This window comes from Magnolia sinica, chromosome 4, assembly GCF_029962835.1.
Source record: "Magnolia sinica isolate HGM2019 chromosome 4, MsV1, whole genome shotgun sequence".
Lineage (NCBI taxonomy): Eukaryota > Viridiplantae > Streptophyta > Magnoliopsida > Magnoliales > Magnoliaceae > Magnolia > Magnolia sinica.
The window spans coordinates 97,895,821-97,910,447 of record NC_080576.1 but is presented as its reverse complement, the minus strand read 5'-3'; the positions used below and the strand labels follow the sequence as shown (position 1 = coordinate 97,910,447).

At 41.8% G+C, this 14,627-nt stretch overlaps 1 protein-coding gene across 1 annotated transcript; it reads right to left on the bottom strand.

The window, feature by feature from the left end:
* Nucleotides 1–3,460: 3,460 nt before the first annotated feature.
* Nucleotides 3,461–5,884, bottom strand: LOC131244609 (uncharacterized). The gene is made up of 3 exons (XM_058244114.1): nt 5,722–5,884; nt 5,517–5,622; nt 3,461–4,276 (listed from the first exon to the last, which is right to left on the bottom strand). The coding sequence occupies exons 1-3, from the start codon at nt 5,811–5,813 to the stop codon at nt 3,482–3,484; spliced, it is 993 nt and encodes a 330-aa protein (XP_058100097.1). The 5' UTR covers nt 5,814–5,884; the 3' UTR covers nt 3,461–3,481.
* Nucleotides 5,885–14,627: the final 8,743 nt, after the last annotated feature.

The following is a 14,627-nucleotide window of genomic DNA, read 5'->3' as shown; positions in this document are numbered from 1 at the left end:
ACGAGCTAAATGGACGGTTTGGATCTTCCGGAAAGTGCCCAGGGTGACTCACTTTGGGGCCTGAAGTCCATCAGATTTTGAATTTGAAAGTAGCGGGAGGAGTTCTCCTTTGTTTTGCGAAAGACTCGGTCAATTGTCCTTTGACCGACGGGCATTGTCCAGTGCACATCATGCATGGTGGACTATGGTGCACATGCACCGCATATGGGGTGCACCGTGATGTTTCGGACGGATCCACTCCGTCCAACTGGCTTGAGGACCCCACTTGGAGGTCCTGACCCAGTTTGGTTGATGGTGAGGCCCAGGTGGGCCATATCACACCTTTCAGGGCTTTATCTGGACCATACATCACGATTCAATGGTCAGATGGGTTCAAGATTTTGTTTTGATGGTTGAACAGGGATTTTAGGGGTTTCAAGTACCTGATTGGCCACTAATTAATCCTCATGGGTTGATAGTAAGTGTACTGTGCCAGTATAGGCGATCTATGGTATTTTTAACATGAAGTGTTTAGTTAGGCTTACCCTCTTGACTGATGTAAGGTCCCATTCAGCTCCTAGACACCATGATGGGTGGCCTTAATGTTGCTTAGAAGTCTCATCTTGAACGTGTTAAGTTTAAGTCGCCTAGTTAATCGGTCTCTGTTTCCATAAACGTGGGTTTAAGAGGTAACACCCATGTACCAAAGGTATGGAGTGTTACAATATGTATAATCCATTCCGCCCATCCTTTTTATCATGCCATTTTAGGGCTAGGGCCCAAATATCAGCTCGATTCGGTGCTTTTGTGGCCCACAAGATAGAAAATAATGGTGACCGTTGAAAGTTTTTAGGCTCATTGTGATGTTTGTTAGAAGTGGACATTGCCCAAGTTAGGACTTTTTGGACTCACGTCGAGCTGGCTGACAAGGTGGATGGATCGAATCACCCCATTATGGGCCTTAAGCTATGGTACCAATGGTTTGGTAGAAAAGGAATTGAATACATTGAAAACCACGATCCATACAACATGACAACCACAACTCATGCAAACCATGACCCAAATGAGCCGTAGTTGTATGGATCGCAGTTGTCATATTATATGGGTCGTAGTTGTCCTATTATATGGGTCTCAGTTGTATGAGTCGCAGTTGTCCTGTTATATGGTTCGTAGTTGTATGGATCGCAGTTGTCCCGTTTTATAGGTCGCAGTTATCCTGTTATATGAGTCACAGTTATATGGGTCGCAGTTGTCCTTTTATTTGGGTCGCAGTTGTCCTGTTATATGGGTCGCACTTGTATAGATCGCAGTTGTCATGTTATATGGGTCGTAGTTGTCCTGTTATATGGGTCGCAGTTGTATGAATTCCAGTTGTCATGTTATATGGGTTGCAGTTATCCTGTTATATGGGTCGTGGTTATTATATTATATTGGTCATGGTTATCATGTTATATGGGTCATGGTTGTAATGTGACATGTGCAATTCATAAGGGTCGAGGTTGCCATATGATGTGGAACTCACCTTGATGTATATGTTTAATCCACGCCGTCCATCACCTTCTCCATATTATTTCAGGTTATGAGCCAAAAATGAGATAGATCCGAGTCCCGAGTGAACCGCACCGAGGGAAACAAAGTCCCACCGTTGGAACTTTCTAAGGCATACTGTTGTGTGTGTATGGGTCGTGGTTTGCATGGGTCGTAGTTACCATGTTATATGGGTCGTGGTTGTCATGTTATATGTATCGTGGTTTGCATGAGTAGTAGTTGTCATGTTTTATGTATCGTGGTTGTCATGTTATATGGATCTTGGTTTACACGTGTTCACTTCCTTTACTACCTAACCATTGGTACCATAGTCTAAGGCCCACAATGGGGTGATCCAATCCATCCACCTTGTCGGCCAGCTCACCGTGGGCCCAAAAAGTCCTGAATTGGGTAGTGTCCACTTCTAACAAACATCACAATGAGCCTGAAAAGTTTCAACAATCACCATTATTTTCTATTTTGTAGCCCACACAAGCTTGGATCAGACTGATATTTAGGCCCTACCCCTAAAATGACATGGTAAAAAGGATAGGCAGCATTGATTATACACATACATCAATGTGGGCCCATTTGGGTCGTGGTTTGCATAGGTCGTAGTTGCCATGTTATATGGGTCATAGTTATCATGTTGCATAGATCATGGTTTTCAACGTATTCACTTCCTTTTATACCAACTATTAGTACCATAACTTAAGGCCCACAATGGGGTGATCCAATCCATCCACCTTGTTAACCAGCTTGTCGTGGGCTCAAAATGTCTTGTCTTGGCCAGTGTCGACTTCTAACAAACATCACAGTGAGCTTAGAAAGTTTTAACAATCACCATTATTTTCTATTTTATGGCCCACACAAGCACTGGGTCAAGCTAATATTTGGGCCCTAGCCCTAAAATAACATGGCAAGAAGGATGTGCGGAATGGATTATAAACATACATCAGTGTGAGCCCCATGAGTTGGGCCTTGCCCATGCCCAAAAAAGGATTTCGTACACGTCATTAATTACGACGTAACTTCTTATTCACTGAAAAACCATACAACTATTGAACCGAGAACAAAGGGCATTTTAGTCTAAGTAATTTTCGGAAGCAATTGTCACCAGGCCACCTTCAAAATATTTGAATGATTGAATCTCTTTAGGGAATTTGACCATACATCAAGGCCAGTAAGGTCAATTTCCCTAATTTTTCAAGATCAACACTTCATTTATGTAATATTCTTGGTGTTCCTTATATTTTTAAAAATCTTCTCTGTTTCTCCATTTTCTCATTTTGTGTTTACTTCCTCTGAATTTTGTGTTAAGAAAAACAAATAAGATAAATTCCATTTTAACTAATGGCATTTTATCTTATGTGACTTTATCCCAGCATCTAATCATTGTTAACAACACATACTTATCTCAACCACACCAACCTCCGAATAGTTAGCACAATATCTATGACGATCTCAAAAGGTTAAATTCAAATTATAGTTTATCCTAATATTATTGTATTCTATTACAATCTAAAAATACAAACAGATACGTGAGATCCAGTTCATTCGATTAGCTTCATATATTACGTTCCCTTTAGCTTGCAAGCCTCGCTCACATTACCGGTGCATGCGTGCCAAACTGGCACATGTTCGGGGAAATCTGAGTCGTGCTGAACCCCACCGTAGAGATGACCTCAGGCAAGAAGCAGGTCATTGCATTCATCACATATACCACACAAGAACGTTGAATCTGAACTGTTGGCAAGTTTTCTAACCGTCTATTGTTCTTGTACAGGGGTACCCCGGCGGATGAGTTGAAAACGTGATTGTTGTAGCAGTTCCTTCAAGGCAGGACCCACTTTATTTACCAGTTGGATATCCCACACGCGTGTCAGGTTGGCACGTGTTATTCTATATATACATTCACAAGTCAAACATATAAATATACATTCACAGGTCAAACCACAACCTATCGTTCCCACCGCTACTTGTGAAACAGAAGCTTCGCCGTAGTAAACACGTCGTACTTATACTCCTCTGCTTGGAAATGCTGACGTGGAATGATCTTGACGTACAGATAGAATGCCAAGCAACCGATCGTAGGCCCGACCCAAAACACCCAGTGCCCAACCCAAAGGTGGCCCCCTCTAACAATTGCGGGCCCAACACATCGAGCTGGGTTTAACCCGATGCCGGAGTAACCCTTCTTCGCTGTAACCGTCGTGGAAACAAGCACCAACAGCCCCACCACTGCACCGATGATCACACACACCTTGACCAGCCCATGGGCCTTTGCCTGCCGTCTATCGAAAGCGATCCATATTGATGCGTAGAGGAACACGAACGTGCATATGATTTCAAGCCAGAGGCCGGGGCCTGTCTCGATACCGAGGGTGATGGGCCCATCGGGCCCTGCTGTAATGGTGGTGAGGGTACATCCACCGAGCGAGTATTTATCCTCAATGGCATCGCTAACAATGGCCTTAAGTGCAAATGCAGCGAGCATGCCTCCGATGCATTGGGCAAGAATGTAGATGGTAGCGCGGGCTGGAGAGATGAGGCCTATCAGTGTCGCAAAGAACGTCACAATTGGGTTGATGTGTCCGCCGGAGACCGGGACGGTAGCAATGAGGAGTATTGTTATCGAGAGGAATGCGAAGGCCGCCATCATGAGGTTGGGAGTCTTTGTGTCGGTCTCCAAGGAGGAGATTGCGGTGGTGGCGAGTGCGAAGACGAGGATTGCTGTGCCAAACAGCTCGGCCATTGATGCTCGCCACACCTGAGAATTTCAAGTGTTATGGGTTAAAAAGGACTGACTAAACAACTGGAATGAGAGAGAACACAAATCAAGTGGCTCGGACATGGAGTTCGGATAAGAGCTCGGCCCTAACTGCCGAGCACAACCTATGACGAACAGCTTGAGCACCAACCACAAGTAGTGACCTCGGCTCTAGCTGACATCTCACTATCGTCACGACCAACAAACGGCTATAAGTATCGGCCCAAGATAGGCCCCAACCACAATCAACAATAGAGCTCGGTATGTAGGACCTCGGCCAATCTGACTTAGGGGTCGGCCTCGGTCATCTATCTCGATCTCCTGAAATGCCAACAACTTGCAGGCCAGAAATCTTCGCCAAGAATCTCGCGAAGATACGCACTGGAAGAGATACTCTCTATGATACGCATTTACTAAGTAGAGGCACTACCAAATACGTAACTAGTACCAAACGATTATAAATAAGAACCACAATTTTATTTATTTATTATTTTTTTTTTTTTTTTTGAAAAAGAGGTGAAATCACCACCTGGGATATAAAATAAGAACCACACTTACGGTAACAGGTATGCACAAAAGTCCTAGTTCTGCTAGATCCAGATTGCCTATACTGACTACAGAAGCTAAGGTCTCCATTGTTCTTTGCTTTTGTAGGTACACAGCGGTCTAAGCAAGGATGTCCAGATCTTGGCATCAATACCAAGCATTACCTTATCTTTTTTAGGGTGATATATCGATACATGGTTGGAAAGAGGAATCTGCTTGGCCCAACAAACTGTATAAGTGGGACCACTTTTGGCTGATCAAAACCATTCATATGGTGGGAAATAGCTCGTATGGGAGATACTGAAAACATCTACCCAACCAGAAGATCCCGACCATCCAAGAATTTACCTTCGAGTTTAGGCGTAAATGCCTTTTATGTTTATGGCCACGCGTAAGATATGGCTAGAATCAACTGATGGGGCAATATTGACTAGATCCATTGCATGATGGTCCCAACAGATGAACAGCTGAGATTACAAACTACAGAGATCGGAGCCCACCGGTATCATCGAGTGATGGAACAAAGAACCCCGTTTGTTTCGATGGAGAATGATTCAAGCGGCAAACCTACGTTGCAATTAACTGAAATGAAAATCTATATATGTAGCCATGCATGAACGTAACGGGAGTCAAGAGAGTGGCATTTCTGTAGTTCCATGCAAATATCGTGGCAATTTTCTCCACTAGGACCCACCTCTAAGGAGTAAAACTCGGGAAAGCCCAACCTCTCAGAGAGTAAATGACCAACTGGGATTTCACTGGTCTTCTTCATGTTATCCTCCGACCGCCATTCTTCAGACCTGAGAAAGGAAAAAAAAAAAAAACCCATCCTAAGTTTTCATCAATATTACAAAGAATACCAACTTAGATAAAAGGAATGATAGTAAGAAAAGCCATGCCTTGAGGTGGAGGAGAAAGGGTGGATTATACTCCCAACGGGGAGACTTTCTTCATCTCCAAAGCCTACATGATTTGCAGCCATCCCAGCCATCACATGTTAGAGAGATTTTGGGCTTTAGGTTTTATAGAGGTTTTAGAGAGATATGTGTGACAAAGAGAGATGAATGAGAGAGAGAGAGAGAGAGAGAGAGAGAGAGAGAGACAGAGAGACAGAGGTGAATGAAAGATAGATGAACGAGAGATGAGAGAGACACTGAGAGAGAGGTTGATGGGAGATGAATGAAAGAGAGGGCGTGGGCGGGGGACTAGAGAGAGAGAGAGAGAGGGTGAGCGTGTGGGTGTGTATGACCTAATCAGTATATTGGATGTCAAATAAACATTACAGTGGGCCTTAGGAGGATTTTAATGTGGATATCTAATCACTATTGTTTTCATGTGGTGTGGTCGACTTGAGATCTATATCTATCTCATATTTGAAATCAAGCCATCAAATGATCTGTAAAAATGGATGAACGGAATGGATGAAATAAATACATTATGGTGGGGCCCACAGAGCACCAACCACTAGCCACGGGGCTGGTGTCAGGGGGAGTAGCCAATCCGTTTCCCGTGGGTACGGGACTTCTGAATTGAGTGCGGAAGAGCGGCAGTGGAAAATTCAGTGCCGTCACTTCTCATTGGTCCACGTCATCGCCAATGATACCAGGTCACGCAACACGCGGATTTTCTCTCCCTCTCACAAATAGACGCACTACACAGCTCAACTTTTAATGTGTAAATTTATTAGACCCATCATGATTAATTATGTGTTAGATCTACACCGTCCATCAATTTTCATAGATCATTCTAGAGCTTGAGCCAAGAATGAGACACAGCAAAAGCTCAAGTGAACCACACCGTAGAAAGTAGCATAGATTGAACAACTACCATTGAAACCTTCTTAAGGTCCACTGCGAGATTTATTTGTCATCCAACATCTTCTTAAGGTCTCACACACCTGAATGAAGGGAACACAAATATAAGGTTGATCAGAGCCTTCTCTCCACGTAAGAAATTTTCAGGGTAGGCATCTATTTCCCACAATTTCCAGTAGTGTGGGCTCATTTCAGTCCTGAATCTGCTTTTTAGTCTCGTGCCCTAAAACGGTATGAAAAATGATGGTGTGGATCTGATACATACCTCATGATAAGGTTCACAGAAGTTTCACATGTTAATGTTTCGTTTTCTCTTTGGAATGTGTTGCATCCCGCAACGAGCTCTATAATTTCTTAATTAGTGAAATTTACTCTACCCTCATGATGATGTATTTCTTATATCCATAATATTCATCCATTTTTTTTTTCAATCATTATAGAATATAAATCCAAAAATAAGGCAGATCCAAAGTTAAAGTGGACTAGGTAAGACTAGATAAGTGGGCAATACATGATTATCAGTTTAGATCTAACAGCTGGATTATTCAAATTGAGCAATTTAGTAGGCCCTATTACAGTTGTGATCATTGTAAATAAGTTTGGGGCAGATGCTTGAACCGTAATCCATATATATGGTTATTAAGCTGGATAACTTACAATGTGAAGACCCTAAAGGAGAGAAGTGTGATGGGTAAACTTTTCTAGCTCTCTTTCCTTTAAATATGTCTTGGTCCCCTCACCTATATAAGAAAGAAAATGCTAGTCTGATTGAAGGTTCTTCTAGAAATGTGAGGTGCGAGGTGCGGAAAACCTAGCATCCTTCTGCTACAACGTGGCATCGGGAATGTCTTCCCAATCATGTATGCCTTTGTGAGTATTATGTTAAATCTCCAATATTGAGACATCGACGATTCGTAAATTCCTTAATATAGAATTAACAAACTATGTTACAGGAAATAGTATGAATTAATGCTACAATTGAAAATTTTCTTCGAGATAGAAAGCTCCTGTCAAGCTAATGTCCAAATTATCTGGTGTCCAACACTATGGGCCCCCCCATGATTTATGTATTTTATACTAGCAGTCTATCTATTTTGTCTGCTCATTTTAGGGTATGAACCCAATATGAGGCAGATCAAATCTCAAGTAAACCCAATATGCTTACTCTTGAAAACTTTTTGTGGCTAGAAAAGTTTTAGATCGAGCTTAGATTTGTGTGGCTACGTTATTAACAATGTGGATGACAAACAAATATTACAATGGACCCCAGGAGTTTTTTAATAGCAGACCTTTAATCAATTTGTTTTCCTGTGGTGTGGTCCACCTAAGATTCGGACCTGCCTCATTTTTGGGCTAATGCCCTAAAATGAGCTGGCTGGTGTTGGGTCAACAGCCAAACCGCGTCCGCTAATTTCATACGCGTGCGACCACGCTACCATCGACGCAGGTTCAAGTGTGAATATACAACACGTGTAAGATGTGCGAGACTGATCCTTCCATCAGGTGAAATACAATGTTTAGATCTTATATTCTAGAAATAAGGCCTTTTTTAGAACTTTAGGTGGGCTAAAACATATAAAATGATTGTACGTCCATGAAAGATTGTTTATTCTGTGTACTATGGCCCACGTGAGGACTGAATCTGCTTGGATTTTGACATAGAATATATAAGAATTTTTTCCACGTAGAGATCGGACCGCTCACAGGCTTTGTACATTGGCACGTATACAATGCCTGTGGTTGGTAGGGCTCCACACGCGTGGAGCTAGCAAACTTCGCAGGTCTAGACCTGCTTATCCGCTCGCAGACACACATGCCAATATGGGACACGTGTGCATGATCTGATCCTTAAATCTGGTAGCAAAAAGTGTTGTATTGTGTTTCAACAAATATCAGACGCTCTTAATTATCAGCTGGGCCATAATGTACAAAGTAAGCTGACAGCGGTTGAAACGACATTTTCTGACCGTCCATTCATTGTACGATTTGGTCAGCCTAAGTTGTGAAATTAACTGATTTTTGTACTAGAGGATCTAAGTAGTGTAGCCAACCTGATGAAAAGTTCAGATTAACAACACATACTGCATACTGGCACGCGTGCCTATATGAGGAGGTACAAGGCTACAAGCTCCCACACGCGTGTGGAAACAGCGAGACTCCACGAGGGAGAGAAAAATAGAGTTTTGTAGTGGATGTAACAAAGTCCATCCGTCCCCTCCTCTTCTGATATTTTTTCGAATTACCAGAGAGATTCGCACCAGGATATATTTAACAGATGCTCCTCAGCACACGTGCTAATGTAAGCATGCTTTTGTGGAATCTAGCCGTTCATCAATTGGGGTCCCATGAACATGCCTTGGCCATTTACTTACCATCTAATAGACGAAATCGGATTGCGTACCGAGTTAATCATTACACTTTTATCGTACTAAGTAAACTCTGTTGGCCCCGTCATGAATGTATGTGGTTTATCCACGCCGTCCATCAGTTTTTCCAGCTCATTTTAGGGCTTGAGACCAAAATCGACACATATCCAAAGCTCTAGTGGATCACACCATAGGAAAGAGTGGTAATAATGATTTCCACCATTAAAACCTTGCGACGGATGGCAACGGCTTAACTTCGCTCTGTCAGCACGGGCGATCCGTGAATCCCGCCTATCTGAATCTATTGCAGAGGAGTCATAGCTTGAGTGGCTTCTGATAATTTTCGTCGGAACATGTTCAATTCACACTGTTTCCTGTTGTGTGGTCCACTTGAGATTTGGATGTTCTTTATTTTTTCACTTAAACCCAAAATCATTTGGTAAAATGATGAATGGAGTGGATAAAATACATAAATCATAGTAAACCCCTCAGCGTACCATATTGATTTTGGGTTGGCAGTTTTCTCACTGTGGTCCTCACCTGATGGACGTCCCAGATCTTTTAAATGTGTGCCTTGTTGTCACGTGAATCCATTATGTTTCTTCAATTTCTCTCTCTCTACCCTTGCGAATCGTGTTAGCATTGCGAGATTTTTTTGGGTGGCCTCTCATTAAACGGAGCCTATTGGCAAGTGACCCTATCAGTGCTCTGTGGGCCCTACCATGATGTATCTGTTTCATCCACTCCGTCCATTCATTTTTTTCAGATCATTTTATTGTATTAACCCAAAAGCGATATAGATCCAAATCTCAATTGGACCATCACAGAAAATAATGTTGATTCAACATGCACCATTAAAATATTCTTGGGGGCCACGAAACTTTTGGTTGAAGCTGATATTGGTTTTTTCCTCCATCCAGGTCTGTATGACCTAATGAACAGGTTCGATGTCAAATAAACATTACAGTGGGCCCTAGGAGGTTTTTAGTGGTGGACATCAATCACTGTTGTTTTCCTGTGGTGTGGTCCAACTGGAATCTAGATCCCCCATTTTTGGTATCAGGCCCTAAAATGATCTAGAAAAATGGATGGACGGCAGGGATAAAACGCATACATCATGGTGGGGCCACAGAAGTACCGACTACTAGCCACCTTCAGCTGCTTTCATCATCTCTCTCCGCGACAATCGCGTTAGCATTGCAAGATATTTTTTTTAAGGTAGCCACCCATTCGTCCTTTCTTCACTTCATAGCTGCTTTCATCGATACCATCAATTTTCCGGTGACTCTATTATTATTATTATTATTATTATTATTGTTATTGTTATTATCACACCCACTCACACGCTCATGCACTCACACCACAATGGGTACTCGACCCATTACCTGATCACGTTGAAACTCTTGTGAGTCTAACACTCAGCCAATGAGTCGCATGGCATTTTCCTGGTGACTCTATCCATGATTTCCATCTCTACAATTTATATCATGATTTGAGAGATGTAGGGATGAACCACGGACACACTGCTAACATGTCACGCATGCAATGGCCATTCGGTCTACAGGTGGGCCACACATGACTATGCTTCGCGGGTGCTGTGTGACCCGCCTGATGAGCAGTTTTGCTTCAGTTATTAGTGCAGGAAAAAAAAAAAGTCTCGAATCACTGGCCGCGGCATACTCAAGCACTTGAGCTATGTTTCATTTGATTAGGAAATCTATGTTCATTCATTTATAAAGGATGGTTTTATGTACTCACACTACCACTACTTAGTATAATTAAAGAGATTATGCCAAAATTACATTAGATTACAATGAAAATATACATGATGCACATGAAACATCCATACAGTTATGGATCCTTACTCTTGCTCCAGTGGTGGACTCTTAGGAGTTTCAACACCTGGTCAAGGGTTCGAGTATCCATAGGTGGTAAAATTTGACTACGGCGTGAGTGTGTGGAGGTGTGTGTGTAAAAAAAATTAAAAATTACAAAAAAAAAAAAAAAAAAAACATCCATACAATTATGCATGAACCATACACATGCGAAAATCACTTCACAACTGCTTTAGTCAATACCATCAATTTCCTGCTAACTACATGAGTAGTCTTTTTTTCTTTTTCTTTTTTTTCTTTCTTTTCTTTTCTTTTTTTTTTTTTTAACACACTCACACCCACAAACACCGCAATGGTCACTTGAACCTTTGACCTCAATGTTAAAAGACACGGAGTCTACCACTAAACCATGAGTAGGGACCATAAATGAGTCAAGTATGAAATCAAATGTTTGGATCAATCTTCGGATCCAAGGATTCCCTCCCCTCCAACCTCAAGGGCCACATGTTTCTGGATAGAATAGGTTTAGGCTACCTGCGGGAGGTCTAGTCCTCTCGAGGAGTTTTGCTTTCCATTTGCTTATATGATAGGTGAGTTGTCCCCTTTTTATGTCCTTGGCCCTGCCTTAAATAGTTCTAGCTTTGTATATATAGCCTTGTGCTTCCTTTTGATATTCAATAAATCTTTCATTTAAAAAAGAAAAGAAAAGAAAAAAATAAATAAATTATGAAATCAAATGTTTGACATGTAACATGAGAAGATTGTCTCCAAATTTGTTCTCTTTAAATTGGTTCAAGTGATAAGACAAGACGTATTTTCTACTAGAGATCAATTTCAACCTAGTACTAAGTGGATCAAGATCTTTTATTTCAAAGTGGCAATACGATGTCGGCACAATCATCACTACTAATGACCATGTCATCGGCATAAGATGTAATAAGAGAACAACTTCAAAACGAGTGGTGCACAAAAAAAATACGTATCATTAAAACTTTGAGTGAACCACAATGAATCGATTTATGTGCTAAATTTTCCTAACCAAACAAGAGGTATCTGCTTGAAAGCATATAAGGTGAGTTTGAAGTCAGCAAATTTGTTTTGGCTGATGCATAAGATCTGGACAAGGTTTTATATAGACTTCTTCAAATAACTCATAATTAAGGAATGCATTTTTAACATTCATTTGAAATAATAACTAATGAAAAGCAACCAATAACAATCAAAGCGCGTACAAACACCATCTAAGAAACATAAGCAAATGTTTTTGTTTCTCCATATATAGTCAATCATGCTCTTGAGTAAGCTCATGTAGGAACCACTACACATTTTAAGTGTAACAAAAGACTTCTTGCCAGTTCCTCGAGTAAGTATGGCAAGTTCTTCAAATAACCACATCATAGAAATACATCCTCTTTGGGCTGATCCAACTTGTCAAATAACCCCATCATGGAAATACATCCATTTTGGGCCAATCCAGCAACACATGAGAATTTGGAGGTTTTGGGAAGCTTGTCGATTTATTTTTATTTTTCAAATGCATCATCTATATTCCATATATAAGATAGTACAAGGCTGTACAGTGCTAAATTTGGGCAGGACAAATGACAAAAGGGAGTCGGCCCACCTATCATGTATGGCTAAAGAAAGCAAGGGGGGGTTTAGACCTTGAACGGCATATACGCAACACTATGGGTCCTACCTAAGAAAAAAAACGCCCAAATACCTCCAAATTCATGCCCACATGATGGTTGGATTAGACCTAAATAGGATTATGACATGCACAGGTTAGATGCCATACAGACATCCTTATGGACCCCACGACCGTAACTTGTAGAATAAGCTTATGCTACGGGGATTTGTTGAGCAGCTGGTATGGATATTCTGCCTTGCAAGTCTATTAGACTATCATGACATTTTTAGAAAATCCATGCAATATTTGAAGCTAATAACATCAGTTTTGAATGCGACCGTGAAAGAAAAACCCATCAACGTTGATAATACAAGAGGGAAACCACCGCTTTTAGGGCAGCGTAAAAAATATAATAGTTTGTTGCCCGTCATGTTGTATATATAAAATCCATTCCGTCCATCAGGTTCTATAATTGATTTTAGAACCTTAAAAAAAAAACGACAAGATCCGAAACTTAGGTGGGGCACACTAAAGGAGAAATGCTAACCGTAGGCATACATGCTCAGCCACCATGATGCCTATCATTCATCAAACCTGTTAATTAGATGTAACTCAACAGGATGAAGTTAAAATATAAAAATGAACATGTACCAAATATCAGGCAGGCTACACCGTCTCAACTTTGAGGTTTTAGGAGCAATTTTATATTTTCCCTAAAGGTGTGGCCCACCATAGTCTTTATTAGGATAATCCTATGTATGGTTGAAATGATGGTTCTCACCTGATGGATGGAGTGGATTTTACATTTTAAAAAAACGGTGGGCTATACAACGCATAGTTATTTTAAGCAGTTGCATAAAAAACAGGTGTTGTGGGCAGGGGCGCGATGTGGCCCACACCACCGACTTCAGTTGTCTGTTGATGTCACCAAATTCTATGGACCCCACCATGATGTAATTGGTATATATCCACATAGATCCATCCATTTTGCAAGATCAATATTACATATCAGACCTAGTTATTGCCTGAATTTATAAACATGGTACCGTTGAATAGCCCATTTTAATCATGTTTGTGTTGCAAGGTGGAATTGCGAGCTGAGACTGGATCGGGATGCTAAAAGTACGGATTTAACGTTCAAAATGCACCAAGGCAAGGGACGGACTCCAGGGGACCAAGATCAATGGAATTACACGCCAGGGATCCGCGAAAATTGAGAAACTGAAGCTCAAGCGGCCTGAAAGTCAGCCAAAATGCTTAGTATCTTTTCTGATATGGTAGGGCAATATCTAGAGGTCTTCATGGCTCGAGGACCAAAAACTAACTGTACACGTCAAATTTCAGCCATTGGATCCTCGTGAAAGTGGCTGAACTAACAGATCAGTCCATAAAACCCTGATTTGGGGCCCACCCGCTGTCCAGATACGCTTTAATTTCGGCCCCCACGGCTCAAATGAAATGGGGAACAAGATAAATGGTGTGGATTTCTCATAATCATCATACAGTGTACATAGTACACTTTTTACACTAAGACGTGCATGGCAACATAGGGACGCGAATTCTTTTTTGCCGCTGTGAACGCGAATAGATAGTCGCGGCTGACATTTAGTGGGCCACTACCTTCGATCACATGGTCAATCCGGACCGTCCGGTCACTCCAGAAGATCCGACCGTACAAAAGGAGTTTCTCCAAACCCATGCACATATATATGCGTAGGTCTCGATTTAAATGCAGGACGGACGGTGAATGAAAGCATCCATGGACCACACCGATTTGGATCCAAAAGCTGATTTCGCCTGATTTTTCGAAGCGAGAACACGATGGGACGAAGTGGATTTTCCAAAACGAAGCTATGTGAGCCCCACCAAGTCACGCAAAGCCTTTCGCAGCTGCTTTTAGCGCGGACGTCGTCAGGCTTTCGGGCGGGTTGTGCGATCATGGCGGTGATCGGACCCGCGATCTGAACCATCCATAAGCTCTAAAAGGCGGGACTATCCCCATCCATGAAGGCCAAACAAGCTCTTGGGACGACCAGCTGTCCCAAAATCCATCCAAACGCAGGTCGTTTGCGTTTTGTTTCGTAAACAAGGCATGCGAAAACCGGATCCTCTTTCGCGGTTTCGCTGCGAAAGAGGAGTGCGTGACTCCTTGTTCTCTTC

What these genes read in the sequence shown, in the direction of transcription:
- LOC131244609 (XM_058244114.1), bottom strand. Translation starts at nt 5,813, where the DNA reads ATGGCTGGGATGGCTGCAAATCATGTAGGCTTTGGAGATGAAGAAAGT. An exon ending in CCTTTCTCCTCCACCTCAAG is followed by an intron (nt 5,623 to 5,721) that starts GCATGGCTTTTC and finishes TTCCTTTCTCAG; the next exon opens with GTCTGAAGAATGGCGGTCGG. An exon ending in CCGAGTTTTACTCCTTAGAG is followed by an intron (nt 4,277 to 5,516) that starts GTGGGTCCTAGT and finishes TGAAATTCTCAG; the next exon opens with GTGTGGCGAGCATCAATGGC.